General features: G+C 34.1%; 2 protein-coding genes across 4 annotated transcripts in view; one reads left to right on the top strand and one right to left on the bottom strand.

Moving 5' to 3' along the window:
* The window catches only part of LOC108738265 (probable G-protein coupled receptor 158), a 115,951-nt gene extending 106,741 nt beyond the window's left edge, over positions 1–9,210 (bottom strand). The window contains exon 1 of the mRNA XM_025978927.1: positions 8,258–9,210. Coding sequence (XP_025834712.1) covers positions 8,258–9,167 — 910 coding nt within the window. The 5' untranslated portion in view covers positions 9,168–9,210. The remainder of the gene's footprint in view (positions 1–8,257) is intronic.
* Positions 9,211–11,572: 2,362 nt separating this feature from the next.
* On the top strand, positions 11,573–14,089 carry LOC108738261 (monocarboxylate transporter 3-like). Of its 3 annotated transcripts, none has more exons than XM_018471616.2 (7): positions 11,573–11,743; positions 11,842–12,089; positions 12,718–12,944; positions 12,995–13,139; positions 13,196–13,504; positions 13,567–13,761; positions 13,817–14,089. In XM_018471616.2, the coding sequence occupies exons 1-7, from the start codon at positions 11,697–11,699 to the stop codon at positions 13,966–13,968; spliced, it is 1,323 nt and encodes a 440-aa protein (XP_018327118.1). In that variant the 5' UTR covers positions 11,573–11,696; the 3' UTR covers positions 13,969–14,089. The 3 variants fall into 3 exon arrangements, with proteins under 3 accessions (XP_018327118.1, XP_018327117.1, XP_018327116.1); XM_018471615.1 differs by having other exon boundaries at positions 11,819–12,047; XM_018471614.1 differs by having other exon boundaries at positions 11,819–12,089.
* Positions 14,090–15,436: the final 1,347 nt, after the last annotated feature.

Genomic DNA, 15,436 nt, shown 5'->3' with positions numbered 1-15,436 from the left:
GTATACACCGCTTACTCAGACGGTACTTGTATATTTTTACAGTATAGATCAACGAGTTCATTCATTCAGAAATCCCACCGAGAAAAACATCTCTTTTGACTTCTCATAAAGATTACAAGCTAAGCGATTTACTGGATTTCAATATTCCAGAGGTTTATGAGTTGATTGATTTTTAGTTTTTTAAGAAAGTTCTTGGTTTTGATCAGGTCCGGAATCGAATCGATCTTCTCCTGAGTGTTAATCTGTGGACTACACCTCTAAGTCATGCCGCTCCTAAAGAAGGAGTTTATAGACTTAGTATCCAAGTGCAAGCAGTGTATAACCGTTTGGTTGGTATTTACTGCTACCGAGCGGCATGGCCTAGAGGTTTAGACCGTTGCTTAGCATTCGGGAGGACGCCGGTTCGAGTCCGGATCCGTCCGCCTTGGTCCAAATTTTTCTGTGGTTTTCTTGGATCACTTAGGGGCAGTAATATTCCGCAGATAAATGTTTCATTCGCTTCTGTCTTCACTCGAACCACCACCCACCTATTCCCACGATTCCCGCCCTACCTTAGTTAAATTTAGTGCAACTGAAGGATTTCATGCCCCTCTAAGGTAAATTGTGATAATATTAGGAATATTTAACTTCACATAGGAAAGGTATGACAACATGTATTTAACTATGGAATAGGTCGGTAGTTGTTGACGAGTTAACTAAATTATACCTAAGCCGTCTTAATCTGCACCTGACGAAATAACAAAGTTATTATTAAATTCTCACACCTGCACCTTTATTATACGAAAACTGTTTATGTAGCAACCATTGAACTATCTCAGTGAGAAGCGCTTACAATGTTGTAAACTTGGTCGATCAACGTCTTACATACCTGTAGGATTAATTAAACGGAAAGGAAACATTTAAGTAAATACAAAAATTCTGAGAATAGACATTGTGAACTTACAATGTTTTACTAGCGCTAATGAAGAAGAATTTGGTATTGTAAATGCTTTGTTACGGACTGATTTTCGCTTTTCTTGACAGCGACTTGGGCGAGGCTTTCCCCATTCTTCCAATTTGAATTTTAAAAGAAAATACCTTATTATCTCGCGGAAATGTTGTTTCCTAAGGCAACATGCTTTGTTACTTCTGACTGTCGTTTTTATTATTGAATTACCAATTAGAGAAATTTTAACAACGTAACATCATGTTTGCTAACGTTCACTTATACAAGTCTGTTCGCAGATAATTGTTCAAACAACTTGACGATTTTCTGTCAGAAAAAGCGGTGATTAAAACAAACTTAGAAAGCACCTCAGAAACAGAATTTAGAAATTACCTCTCTACAAATGTTATAACGTCAAGAATCCAATTTTACCATCATCTTTATTACACTGTTAGAAAAAAGCTTATCTTAATTTGTCTTAATGTTCAGTTCACTCTCATGGACAAAGCAAAAGGTCTAAATCTTAAGTTCTCCTTATTACACTCTGTTAATCTTCATGATGCGTGAGGAAAGAAGTTTTCAATTCAATAAAGTTAATGAGATATATTTCTCATGTCCGGATAGAAGACTTAAGAATTAATATATCACAGTTGGAAATGTTTAACCCTGGCATTTTTTTTTGCTGGCCTTCCTCAAATTACTACTTTTCCGTGAGTTACATATGAGCTACAGCGGAGCTTTATCGATGCAATTGTTTCGTGCACAAAGAACAGGCCATTATTTAGGTAAGTACATGCATACGACATGAAGCGAAATATTAAAATGAACTTTTAAAGAAAAAAACGTTATTAATGCGACCCATACACGACCACGGCGATAAACATTGCATTAAATTCGTACTTGACATGTTCCTTTAAGGTATGTACAACACCTGTCAGACATAGGTGGTAAATTATTACATGCATACGCTTAACTAATTACAATAACCGTAAAAACTAACTGGTGGTATATCGCCATCTGTACAGAAACAGTAGAAATTTAAAATGTAATAAAAAATGAAAATATGTACTAGTTTGTTGGAGACGAAAAATTAGAAGAAGTGACTGCTTTTCCGTATCTAGGAAGTCATATAAGTCAGGATGGAAGGAGTAGTAGGGATATAAAGCAGAGGATAGCGCAGGGTCGATCGAGTCGCCTTCAATAAAAAGAAGACACACTTCTAGACTCGCGAACGTTTAAGTTAAAGTTAAAAGTGTATGGTTGGAGCGCGGCGCTGTACGGGTGCGAAACATAGACAATGAGCGCGGCGGAAAAGAAAATGTGGTGTTACAGGCGATGATGAGGATACCGTGGATAGAGAAGGTTGGAAATGAAGAGGTTTTAGAAAGAATAGGAGAGCAGAGGACTCTATGGAAGTCAATAAAAAATAGGCGGAATGTTGGTAGGAAACCTTTTAAGCGTAAAGGGCCAGTCAGAGACATATTAGAGACAGAAACAGGAGTTAACAGGTGTACAGATAGACCTAGTTTACTGTTCACAAATAGTTAAGGATGTGGGATGTTCTAGTTTTAAGGAAACGCAAAGATTAGCTCATCAGGATAGGAAAAAGTGCAAGTGCATGTCCAACGAGTCTTAAGACTGATGACCTTATGACAAATGATGATGATGACTTAGTAATGACACCCTGAAGTGTACATTTTGACAATTCTTAAATTAAATTGTCAGTTTGTTTAGGCTGAACTATTCGGGATCTGCTAAGGGTTTATGAACAACCATTGATAGGGATTATACGTAATCTTAACGAGATCAGGGTTGTAGACAGTGACCTAATAATGTCGACGTGTAAGCCTAGTATTGTTAATTTGTCGTGCTTTGAACTAATTGCTGATTATTCTGAATTACGTGGGCCAATTTGGTTGCTAATTATTAGTAACAGTACTTACATTTAAATTAACGTTTCAACGTTCAAGAGGCTGATGTTTAAGCTCGTCAACCATTAACTTTAAAGGACCATGTATTTTTTTCGCAGGATCCTGTCGCTTTTGACAAAAACAAGTCACTTTTGTAATCGAGATCGGTTAATTTGAAAATTCGGAAACAATTTTGTTTCTATTTAAACAATCCTAAAATGTGATACTTGGATATCAAGGATCAATTATCCTTCTTATTGGTGAGTCTGCGTATAGAGTCGTTTATACAACGTTTCGACGGCTTCATCGGTTGGAATTTGACCAGGAAATGTGGGAATCCTTCACTGCGTTCCCTGATGATGCCATCTAAAGAAACTGTTGAAACGTTGGATAACGCAGACTCACAAAAGAAGGAGATCCGATCCTGGAACACGGCCGCCGAACTCTCTTCAAATACCGACGGCGATGACAGCTTTAACCTTTTCAAACCTGAAAAATAATTGACGTACCTATTTGCATAATATTAAGCATTTATGCGACAACGTTTCAAGTTGCTTCCTGTCAGTTTATTATTTGTTGAGCTAGAGCGAACGGAACTAATTTCATTTAAGTTTCTGCTTGATTAAATCAACGAATTTCAATTTACCTAACAGCAGTTTTGTGTTGTTTTTATGAATTTAGAGGTGGCAGTCGAAACAATTTATCGTTTTCCTTTTTCATCCCGCGTCTAAGGTATTGATTGTGGGCGTTATTTTACTTAACAATTTAATTGCTACACTTCCAGGCGACTTCGTCCAATAAAACTTTGGCGCTTTTACTATTTACAACAACAACAACTTTTGTATCAGTCTCGTAAATGTAATTATTTCTTGTATTCTTGTTCCGTTTTTGAATATTAACTCTTCCAATTCGGTTAAATTCGAAATAATGGTATTCAAAAACAGTTACAGGAAGCACCATCGAAATGAAAGAAGTAGATTAGATGCTCTTCAATTCTTGTGGCTGTTTTAGCAACACGTGTTGAGGTTTTAATAAGAAGTAATTTGAAATTTCAATTTATAGTCAACTGGAAAATTGCAGAGGAAAATAATGTTACTTTTGCATAAAGTATCATTCGGCGCCATTATGTCTCGGAAGTCAGTTGGAAACAAAAAAAAGTTCAAGCACGCTCTTTACGTTACTTCCTAAAATTAAGTTTGCAATTACACTTAAAGTGAACGAAGAAGGAGCCAACTTTAAAAGTTTTTTTACGATTTAGTCGTTATGCATGCAAAAAAAAACAGACAAAGTCTGAACTAAAATTTTAATCGGTGTTCGTTTATTTTACCATTGAAATAAAAACAGAAACGGACTTGGTCACGATAAATCAGCTGGAAGAGCTTTTGTGGCAATGTACTGATACACATAATTTTTTGGTTGATTATGATGTGCTGAGGAGGTCTAATAAGTTCCTTTGTTCTCCTATTCTTTATAATATCTTTTTATTTCTAACCTTCTCTATCCACGGTATCCTCATCATTCGGGTGTAACACCACATTTTGAATGCTTCTAACCTTTTCTTTTCCGCCGCCACCACCGTCCATGTTTCGCACTCGTACAGCGCCGCGCTCCAAACATACACCTTTAACAATCTTTTTCGAATTTCTAAATTAACCATTTGCGAGCACAGAAGTGACTTCCTTTTGTTGAAGGTGACTCGACCCTGCGTTATATCCCTACTATTCCTTGCGTTAATTTTATTTATTTTCATACAATACTGTTTTGTCAATACCGCTTCCATTTTATTTAAAGCAATTTTAAGAGGATTTAGAAACGTAAGGTTTAGTAAAACTTCATTAATCTTTATTAAAGTTCTGTGATCATATTATGTAGGCTCTAACCTACGCAAAATTAAAAGTTTCGCAAAACACTTGAAACAGTTGAAAAGTTTAAATGGATTGAAAGGGAAATCACAAACTTGTCTCTGTTCTTTTTTAATTTGAGTAAGAGTTTTTATCAGTTTGGCTTAATTTAGTTGAACCAAATCGACTGTGACGATTTGTGTCAATAACAAGCAATTAAAGAGTAATCTCAGATGAATTTGTCACGTTTCGGACGTACTTGAATTAAAAGAATTTGACGAATTTAAGTGTAACGTAACGCAGCGGATATTGTTGTCTTTGTATTTATGTAGATTGACAGGAAACCCCTCAAATTGGTTAGTTTGTTACCTTGTTCTTTTGGTCGTTAATTCCACAGCAACAAGTCCGGCTTAATAGTTTAAATAGAATTAAAACGAATAAACGAAATACAGTCAAAATGAAATGAATGTCTGCCTTTACATTAATTCATAAACGTTGCTTTAATAGAGGATGGTAATTTTTTAATTAAAGGAAGACAGCTAATTTAGTCCACGGCCTCAAATGGCCTGAGTAGTACTCCGAACTCCGAACGATACTACTACTAGCACCACGTACACTTTCGACCCTTCCCTTTCTAAAACAAGTCTGCGAATATTAAAACTAATTAACAGCAAAATTATGACGTGCCGAAGCTATTTTCTAACAAAACGATTTCTCTTTATAATCCCCCTTTTCGGTTACAAGTACACCAGCCTTTATCGACCAGAAATTTAATAAAATTTAAGTTTGGTTGGAAGAAAATGTTATTAATCCCCAAGTTAGAAGCGAAAGCAGCCGAATTTATGAATTAATAATAATGATGAATCCATCGGGAGAGTTCTTGTAGGATTATGTAAAATTCATAAAACAGTAAGGTCTATTGTTTGTACATTATTTCGGGAGAGTGGGGCTCATTTCTAAAAGTATTCAGAAGCTGAAAATTTCGGAAAAACAACATTCTTTTCTTTGTAGTTAAAATGACCGATCAATTCGGTGTTTACTTTGTTGTGTTTTCCTTTGGCAAATGGTGTAAAATTCTCTCGCCTTATCTCTATTTCTATGGACTATTCCATCAGCCGGTGATAAACGAACTTCCAAGTTCTTTGAGTGTTCGGTTTTTGTTATCGCCTTAAGTGAATTGATTAATTGACCAGCCTTAGTTTTATCAGATATAGATCGATGACCGAAATTGCCTTCATGAAAACAACGTAAAACCTGACAATTAGTAATTACGTATTAATATCGCCTTATCCCATGTGTATATATAATAATATTGTTGTAAAGAAGAAGCTTTAAATTAAGCGCGCTTTATCACAAAACTTTGATATTAAAACTAAGAGTTGACTAAACTTTTAATAGTTTAAAATGCACCTATTGCGGTAGTTTGAGCAGTTCGGAAGTCTAAGTATTATGTTTTCGTCATCACGGCAGCATATTCCCGAGTGTTTAAGATCAAATTACTATTCTTTAGTTGGTCGCTGTCTCGCACTTGGTCGTTTAATTAAATTTTTACTGTACACATAAAAAGATTGCATAGCTCACTTCAATACGTCGATAAGTTAATTGGAAGTTCACATCTGTTTATATCAAAAATGATAATTTAATTCTGTTACAATATGGGTAACTGTTTTTTTACTTACATCTGCTAAAACAATTTCCAAATTTCCTAAATAAACATTCTTCAATTGAATCCTGAAATAAGATTCAGATGCTGCCGTTATTGATTATTAAGAAATTGCGTGTGGAGAAATTGTTGAACGACGTGCGGCACGTATTTTATCTCTCTTATTACTGTCCCAGATTACATTAGGAAAATAAGACGCAAATTCATTTAAAACGATTATTATATTATTGTCTTCGGGCGTATTATTATTCAATGATTGTGTGTTGCCATTACTTGCTGGATTGCTTCTTGCTGATTATGTGAATGACGTAAACGAATCTTTCAATAAATAATTTTACAGTAATTATTCTCAATAGTTTTATCAGACAGTAAAACATTCAAAACTGCAATTATACATTTTGAACTGTTATTACCTTTCAAAATGATTTGAAATGTAGGCTTTGTTACTCTCATGTTATCTGTCTTTCAGTATTTATCAATTAATTTTTCTTTTGATGTTTTTCGGTAGCATTCCATGACTGACATCCAGTGTTTTATTAATCTGTTTTATTAACAGCGTGAAATTTCGTTCTTTTTCACGTTGGCGTCGTTAAAAAAAATTTTCAGAAACATTTCAGGCATTCCCTTTTTTCAGTTTAAAACCCATTGCTATTTTTATTGTGAGTGAAACGTTAATTATAGTTTTTAAACATTGATTTTTACTTATTTATAAGAAAACTCGGAAAGTTTCCAAATGAAATATTTAATAATTGTTTTCCTTTGTTTGAGGCCTATAGGAATGTAGACGTACTTGCGCGCACGTTTCCACATTAATTGAATTTTCTGTTATCTGTCGAAGTTTGTGAAATAATCCATAATATTCTGTGGTTTTGTAGACGTAAAAAACCTTTCGACCGTTTAGGTTCACACTTTCATAGATGGTGGTTTGAATAGGTAGTACTTTTTAAATTTAGTAGAAGTATGACTTGAATCGTAATCTTAAAATTATTTCTTAGGGGCACTGCCGGTGGGCTATATTATAATTGATTTTTTCCTCCTTGCAGTATAAGTAGGCTATTATGAATATTGTTTGAGACTATAGATTGTGGAGAATGCACATTATACTTTTAGACTTAGACGCATGAATAAAATTTCTGAAAATGTTTAGACAGAGACCGTACTTCAAATGGTAGTAAAAATATTTCTTTTGTTGTGTTCTCTGAAATGGGAATGAAATTCTTTTTAGCATGCCTGAGCGCAAGTGTAGTATCTTTAGCAAGTCCTTTATTTGTCAGTTTTTATTTCGGACTCCCGTTTCCGAAATATTACATTTTCAAATAGTGGAATCCTGTCACTATCAAACAGGACTTCTAGGTACGTTAAAAGACAAAACATCGCTTTAAAGCAAAGTTATTGTAGAAATGAATAAAAGGGGGTGTCGCGTTTTTCGATATCGGGGTGCGACAAAGATCTAATTCTTGACACATCTTGATGATGGAGAAGTCGATTTCCTATAGTTTATAATATTTTATTTATTTCTTAAAATAATAAACGTATGCGTCCCCTTTTACATAAAAGCTCAGGATTAAATCTCCTAAGCTTGTAATACAATGTGAATTAATGCTTAACAAATGTACCTTTTAAATTTTTTTTTTGAGAAATATTGAGATTATTTCAATATGAATGTGATATTTCAACTCAAATTAAAGAAAATGTTTTCAGTATTGGTCAACTTTGCCACCGCATTGAAAGAGTATACTCAATCTCAGAAGGACGTTAGATTGACTTTTCTTCGTTGGAAAGAAAGTTTTATAATAACAAAACCGAAATTGATAAATTGTTATTACCCTTTTTTCGTAAGCGAGTCGGACATGTAAACAGTTTCTAAACAAAAGGACAATACAATAGGTATCCTTGAACAGAAAAATGGTAATCTTACCTCTTTTGAATTGGTTGTAGTTTCTGATGACATTTTCGGCATTTTTTCGGGCAATGTAAAACCATTCAGAAGTATTGCTTAAATATTTATATTCGACAGCTAAATCCTTCGCTAGAATAGGACCCTCCGGTAATCTGTATGCGTAGGGACAAAATAGCCAATAATCTCTGTATTGGTAACGGTCATAACAATTTCCAGCAGCGAAGATGTCGTCGTCAAATTCTATCATTGAAAATAAGGATACGTGCAAGAAGTATTCAGATGTAACAACTTCAGGATCCGCGTATTTCCATAACCGTGTAAGCATGTTGGCTCGATTTACAGCAACTTCGGCTTCAACGCGAAATCTTTCTTGAGCATATCTATCGACAACCCCCTCACCTAAATTTAAATCGGTTCCAGCCGAACAATTTTCACCTAACAAGTGTTGAGATTCTACTATTCTCAAGAATCTGGTTACTATATCGACATGTTCATTTTTTACTGTAGGAACTACCGACGATACTTCTTCTAGTGAACTGTCCAGGAATGAGGATTTGTCATCCCATTCTTCCGAGTCGTTACGGTTCGAATAGACATTATCGGGGTCGGAAATGTTTCTACTAATCTTGTCTTCAAAAATTTTTTGCAGGATCGGCTCATGATCAGTTAGAAATTCGGTCAGTTCATAAGCTTTGAGTTGGTCAGTAATATTTATAAAATTCTGAGAACCAGAATCGTAGGTATCGTAGGGAGTTTTGGTTTTCTCTTCCAACAAATTATCTTCGTGGTGCGTACCACGTAAGAAGTTTGTTCTGGAACGTCCATGTCGAATGTTTTGCTGTAGCACTTGATTGTTACCTTCGCAAATAAAATGGTCGAAAACTAATTGAAAAATGATAATTATTGCTAGTAATTGATTGGCCATCATCGTAAAACTAACGAGAATCCACTCATCTTGATTGCGATTGAGAATTGATGGTTTTACTTGATGCTGACTTCGGTTGTAGAAGTTTACGATTGACGCGCGCTTTGGGGTGACAGACCACTTGTGCACCAGGCTATGCGGGCAGCAACCGGCGCAAAACTGAAGTAGAAAACAGAAGCTATGAAAGCTGCTGGTTAAGTCGGCTTCGTGGGATACAGGAACGCATGATTGCGCCACCTGGATAGATAGGAGACGGTATTTCTCTTTTGCTGTAGCGCACGCAGGACTTGGACCTTAACATACACTAACTCTTCCAAGGACCTGTTGATATTTAATTTCTTCGTAGGATAATATAAATTTTAAAAAAAATATTTTGGTAGTACTACAATCAAATAACAACTTCGAAAATTCTTCTTAAATGTGTTTGCTTATCAAAATAAATTTAATTATTATTAAAATTTAAAAATATTTTTAAAAATCCTTGNGAGTTGGTCTGTATTTTTAGGATTTCTTTACACCAAATTATGTTAAATAATAATACCCACATGATTAAATTAACAATTGTTAAAAATTCGCATTAAATATCGAGGTATATTTTAAAGTTGCACTTTAGTGAATGGAAAACGCCCTCATCAAGTTTTTCTGATATTTCTGGGAAAAACCGATTTTATGAGAACATTATCCTGAAAGGACATAAAATGTGCACGATTATTTTATAGGCTTTCAAATCGTAAATAACGATAAATTGTGTTAGTTTTTAATATGGGGAGTCAATAAACAACCATACTGTAGTTATAGTGCGTTTAATAAACAGTATTTCTTTGTATGTAATACTCAAAATAATTACTTAGTAATTTCATTAAAACTTCTTTTTAAATTATTTACAAAATATTTTATTGTTCTGATGTATTGTCGATAGTAGATACAAAACTTTTTATTTGAAACCAGATTTTCTCTTAATAAAATGCAATTTCGTTGAAATATACTTACGTATGTATCGGAAGTGATCACCTTTCGGAAGCTGTAAAAAAGTTGAACACAAAGTCAGTATCATTAAGGAAATGTTCGCAGAATTTTCCGATTTTCCGTGCGCTGCGGACCTCTTCTGGTTAGGAGGCGAAAATTGGATAATTTGAACTTTTCTTGATGTAGAAACTATTTCGGAAAATTATTTTAATGTGAGCTTCACGGGAAAGTTGCCTGCTTTGCGAAAAGTGAAAAATCAATATGAGTTTGAAGAGCTTTTCCCCACTGTATATGGCATTTAGTCAGTAGATGGTGCTAGAAGTTCTAGTGAAAAGCTGATAAATCTGAAATAGTCCGTTATCTAGGACAATGAGTTGTGGAAGTACATAGAGATGGTGCTAGAAGTTGGAAATATATAAAAACAACTTTAGTTGTTTACCGTCTGCCTCAAAAAATGCGTTACTTTTCTGCGGCATAGAAATCATCCAATTTATCAGAAAGAAATTGAATGTGATTAATTAAAAATATGATTTTCTATATTACGAAGCTTATTCATTTATATCAATTGTTTTTGTAGTTTGCCAGATACTAAATGTTTATCAATTTCACATACTGTACAACATCGATGTGTATACTTTCAGCAATAGCTTATTGGTCTTCAAAAATAGTAAAATTACAGGGTATTTGGAATTTTATCCGATGTAAACCTATTTCGCAACTGTCACATTGTAACAGATAATAGACTGTTGATTTCAACTTTTTATCAGTTTATTTCTTAAATAAATTATTTAAATCCTTATGTTGGTGTAACTTGAATAGATAAATGTAGAACTTGGAAAGTATAAAGTAATACGTCCTTAAATTATCCTGTAAGTTGTCGTTAGTTTCGCCCAGACTAGTAAATCCTTTGACAAAAGTTGGGCGCAAGTTTTTGTCGAAGACACGCAAAAATTACGCCGAAAGCGATGATTACTTTTCTCTCTGTACAAAAAGTTAGCTAAAGTTATAATAAATCATGGTTTAAGTTTGCTAGTACGAAATAATGCAGAAACAATGTTATGGGTACATTTAATTGACACGTCATTAATAACAGGTTATTCAGGGGTTGACGCATACAGTTTCAAAAATAATATTTTAGCTCTCGTGGAACAATAGCTCCTCTTGTAAATAAACTTTATCGAGTTTTTATTATGTTTGATTATACTAGGTACTTATTAAGTTAAAATTTCATCTTAATAATTCGAACTTTGTAGCAATTGTGAAACGCTCTTATTAAAAATAATGGAATGTGTTAATAAACTATCTGAGCCCATCCAAATTTAGACGCTGGAACATTATTATTTATGATTACCAATTAACAATTAATTGAAACAAGTATTGATACCTAGATAAGCGTTGGTTCATGTGTAAAAGCATTTGATAGTGATCAGTTGGTATTTACACTATCAGGTATTCGACATGATAAGAAAACAAAATAAGTGCATTATAAAGTAATTTGTGCATTGCTTTATTAATCAAAAAGTAAAGTAGTCATGAGCAGTGTAAAACAAAAAATGTTGCCTCCAGATGGGGGATGGGGCTGGTGGGTCGTTATCGGTGGTGCTATTGTTAACGTAAGTACTTGTATGTGTTTGGTTTTGTTTAAAGCAGGTGTTTGTTTTTCAATTATGTTTGTGTTTTGAAACCAGATGGCCAATTTGTCCCTTTCCAGTCAGTACGGTCTAATTTATGGGCAAAATATGGAAGAAATGGGCTACCGAACCGTTGGAGTCGGTTTTGTAATGAATGTGAACACCATGCTTTTAAATATATCAGGACTTATAATAGGACCTTTTTTAAAAATTTATCCTAAGAGAGGCATTGCTGTTTTGGGGGTTTTATTTTCTTCAGCGGGGATGATAGTCAGCAGTATGGCCAGTAATATATTTTTGCTTCTATTCAGTTATGGTTTTCTGGTAGGTTCGTAAAATTTATTATATTTAATGTGATGATTTCGTTCAGTTTTTATCTTAATGCGAATTGAGCCAGACGTTTCACTTATGAGAGCTGGCTTTAGGTTATTAAGGGCACGCATTTATAAATAAGGACGATGAAAGTGAATATGATTAATTCACGCAGGATTTGATCAAATTTGAGTCACTTTTGCTTCTCAAGTTGTTGCTCATTTTGATGTGAGAGGTGTATAATGGGCTTTGCAGCGTTCCTTTGAAAATCAAACAGCAGAAAACGAAGTTGTAACTGAATGCGCCGTTTTAATGAAGAAATTAACGAAAATAAGGGATGCTGTTATCCATTAGCACTATATAGCAACTTGTTGTTAATTTATACAATTCATTAGTGAAATTAGGAAGCCTGGTATTCATAGTCAGTCAAAGCGCTTTGAATTTGCTTAAAATTTCATACGATACCGTCAAGGCATCTTCAGAGGAGGCGTTATAAAATCCACTGATATAAGTAAAGTCAAGGTTCATAAAGCTTTGAAAGACGACGTAATGATATATTATTTATTTTCTGTTGTTACAGCACATATGCTACACACAGAAGGAAATTTTCTTCTAATACGTACCTAAAAAAAGGAATGTTTTAGGGGTTGGTCGCGGCATTTTGGTTCCTACAATATTTGTTACTATAACTGACTATTTTGACAAAAAGAAATCTTATGCAATTGGATGGTCCTTGGTAGGGACGAGCATTGGTCAGCTTTTAATGCCTCTTCTGGTCGAGCATTTGTTAAGGGAATTTGGGTACAAAGGAACTGTTTTAATTTTAGGAGCCGTTTGTTTAAACGCTTTACCTGGAACTTTGTTTTTTCACGTAAGTTCCTGTAGCACAACACTGGACATAATTATTAAATATTAATTTAGCCGGTTGCATGGCATTTGAAAGAAGACTGCGACAAAAGTGAAGGAAGTCTACTACTTTTGGGCAGGAATTCAACTGTAAAATACTCCAAATATGATTGTAGTTCAGAAGAAGAATCCCAAAGATCTGATCAGACAAATTTGGGAGGTTAATAGTTCATTAATTATTAGCACATATGCATTTTTTTATTTAATTGTTTTAAGCTCAAGAAATTTCGAAATGGAGAAAGTTTGTTAATCATTTCGACTTAACCCTTCTTAAGGATCTAAAATTTGTTCATATTATATTCGGTACATCGGTGACCAATACTTGCAACTTGACTTTTGGTATGCTTCTACCTTTTACTCTAATGAACGATAAGGGTCTCCTAATAAGCGATGTAGCGCTGTGTATGTCCCTTCAATCTGCAGCTGATATTGTTGGAAGGATAACGATTCCTTTACTCGCAAAAGGTGTACAAATAAGAGTTTCATTTTTATTGGGAATGATTTTAATTGCTTTCACAAGATCAGGTAAAAAGCACAAAAAGTAAAAAAAAAAAAAATAAGTGCTGTAAGATTTTCTTTTATTTTAGCTTTTATAGAACAAAGTAATTATAAAATTATTATTGGGGTGATAATGTTGAGTGGATACTTGAGGGCTGCAACGGTTTTGAATCAGAATCTCATTTTGGTGGAGCATTTGGGTGACCAAAGTCGACTACCTTCAGCTATTGGATTATCGATGCTTTTTAAAGGAATATCCGTTTTATTGCTAGGAGAAGTATTTGGTAAATTTAGTTGTCGATTGATCTGTTTTTGCTCTTACGGTTATTTTCTTTGTAGGATTTGCACGGGATTATTTTCAAAGTTACAGGTTGTGTATTCATATACAAAGTTTAGTTTTGATAACAATTTCTATATCTTGGATAATAGAATTATTGATTGCAAGATATCAACTAAACATTGAAAGAAATACTGATGATAATGATAAATAAATTGTAATCTCACTGAGGTAGACATTTACCTATATATATATATTCCTAAAAAGCTTTCGCTTGTACCCTGTTCATCATAGTTTCTAGGAAAGGTACATTTCCCAATATATTGTCTTATTCATACTGTTTTTATAATTACTATGGGTGTTACGTGAATTATTAAGTTTAAATTGAACAAAACCACACGTACAAACAAAACACAGGTTTGCCAATGGGAGGTCCATTTTCCAGGATATTGGCTGAAATAATATAGTGGAGGAAAATCAACAACAAAGCCAAACATCTAAGTAAAATTTACAGCGGAAAACCATCAACTACTGATGTACATAGGTCAATAATATAGACGCGACGGTAAATATTAGAAAACGATGAAACTAATATGAGGAAAATAGAAAGTTTAATATTGCAGAGAGGATTTTAAGGAGAAATAAACAACACACAGAATCCACAACTACATTTCCATCCTATCTTTGGTTTTATTTATAGTGATTTTTTATCGTATATACAAATAAGAAATAAACAATGTGATCCATTGTTTCTAGTTCAAAATTAAGTTTTATTTTTCATAGATCCAATCTGATATTTCGTTAATTTAGTTGTCTTTGTTTTAAAGTTTAGTCTTCGCATTATTTGGAGTTCTTTTAGCGAACAATCTGTTATTCTTTGTGAAGTAGTAGTTTGCAGAATTGGATCGAATTGAGAGTAGATCAGGAAATAGTGTTATTGGAACGTGGTTAGTTCCCCTAATGATAATGCAGTTTTTATAATGGAAGGGTATACGATGTTATTACCAAGTTGAAAGCAGAGCAAGTTCGGGGCCTTGAGATTAAGTTAAATCTGCTAGTTTTCAACAAAGGGAGATGGTTAAAGGCAATCGGTTTTATTAGAACAAATAACGCTAATTTTGTTTACGATCTTGGAAGTAAACCCCGGTCGATGTGTATTTCACAAGAATGCAGCAGTTGAGCGCGTTGCATACTAAGCAGGCATGGCGACACTACGATCGGGTTCCTTTCGTATACAAGTTACAATTTTTCTTTCGTTAATTCCCAAGTTTGTATTCTCCAACTAAATTCCACTACCACTCGGCTGATACTTTACAAAGCTCGCTGGTGTCGCCCGCGAAACGAAGCCCTCGCACCCCACAGTCTACACTCTACGCATTCAATTCTAATCTAACTCTTTGTTTGGCATACTTTTAATAACATAATACAAGCAGCTATTTTATTATTTTCTTATCTAATCTAATGCATTCAACATGACGCTTGTTGGTTCCATATATAAATTTTTTGAATGGTAGAAATATTCCGTTTATTCTCACTCTAGATATGTGTATTAGATAGATGAATGTGTGTCGTCATGTCTAGAGACAGATCTTGACTGATTCACTAACGCCTTATCGTACGTATTGAAGCTGGAAATATGAAAGACTTGTCTACAGTTGTCTCCTCGTGTAACATATGATTAG

Source organism: Agrilus planipennis, unplaced genomic scaffold (genome assembly GCF_000699045.2).
Source record: "Agrilus planipennis isolate EAB-ADULT unplaced genomic scaffold, Apla_2.0 scaffold88, whole genome shotgun sequence".
In the NCBI taxonomy this organism is placed as follows: domain Eukaryota; kingdom Metazoa; phylum Arthropoda; class Insecta; order Coleoptera; family Buprestidae; genus Agrilus; species Agrilus planipennis.
Note: the sequence above shows the minus strand (reverse complement) of the source record. Positions and strands in the feature narration are given on the sequence as shown.

Coding starts and splice junctions, on each gene's coding strand:
- LOC108738261 (XM_018471614.1), top strand. CDS start 11,663: ATGAGCAGTGTAAAACAAAAAATGTTGCCTCCAGATGGGGGATGGGGC. Junction 12,090..12,717: donor CAGTTATGGTTTTCTGGTAG/GTTCGTAAAATT, acceptor GGAATGTTTTAG/GGGTTGGTCGCGGCATTTTG. Junction 13,140..13,195: donor TGATCAGACAAATTTGGGAG/GTTAATAGTTCA, acceptor AATTGTTTTAAG/CTCAAGAAATTTCGAAATGG.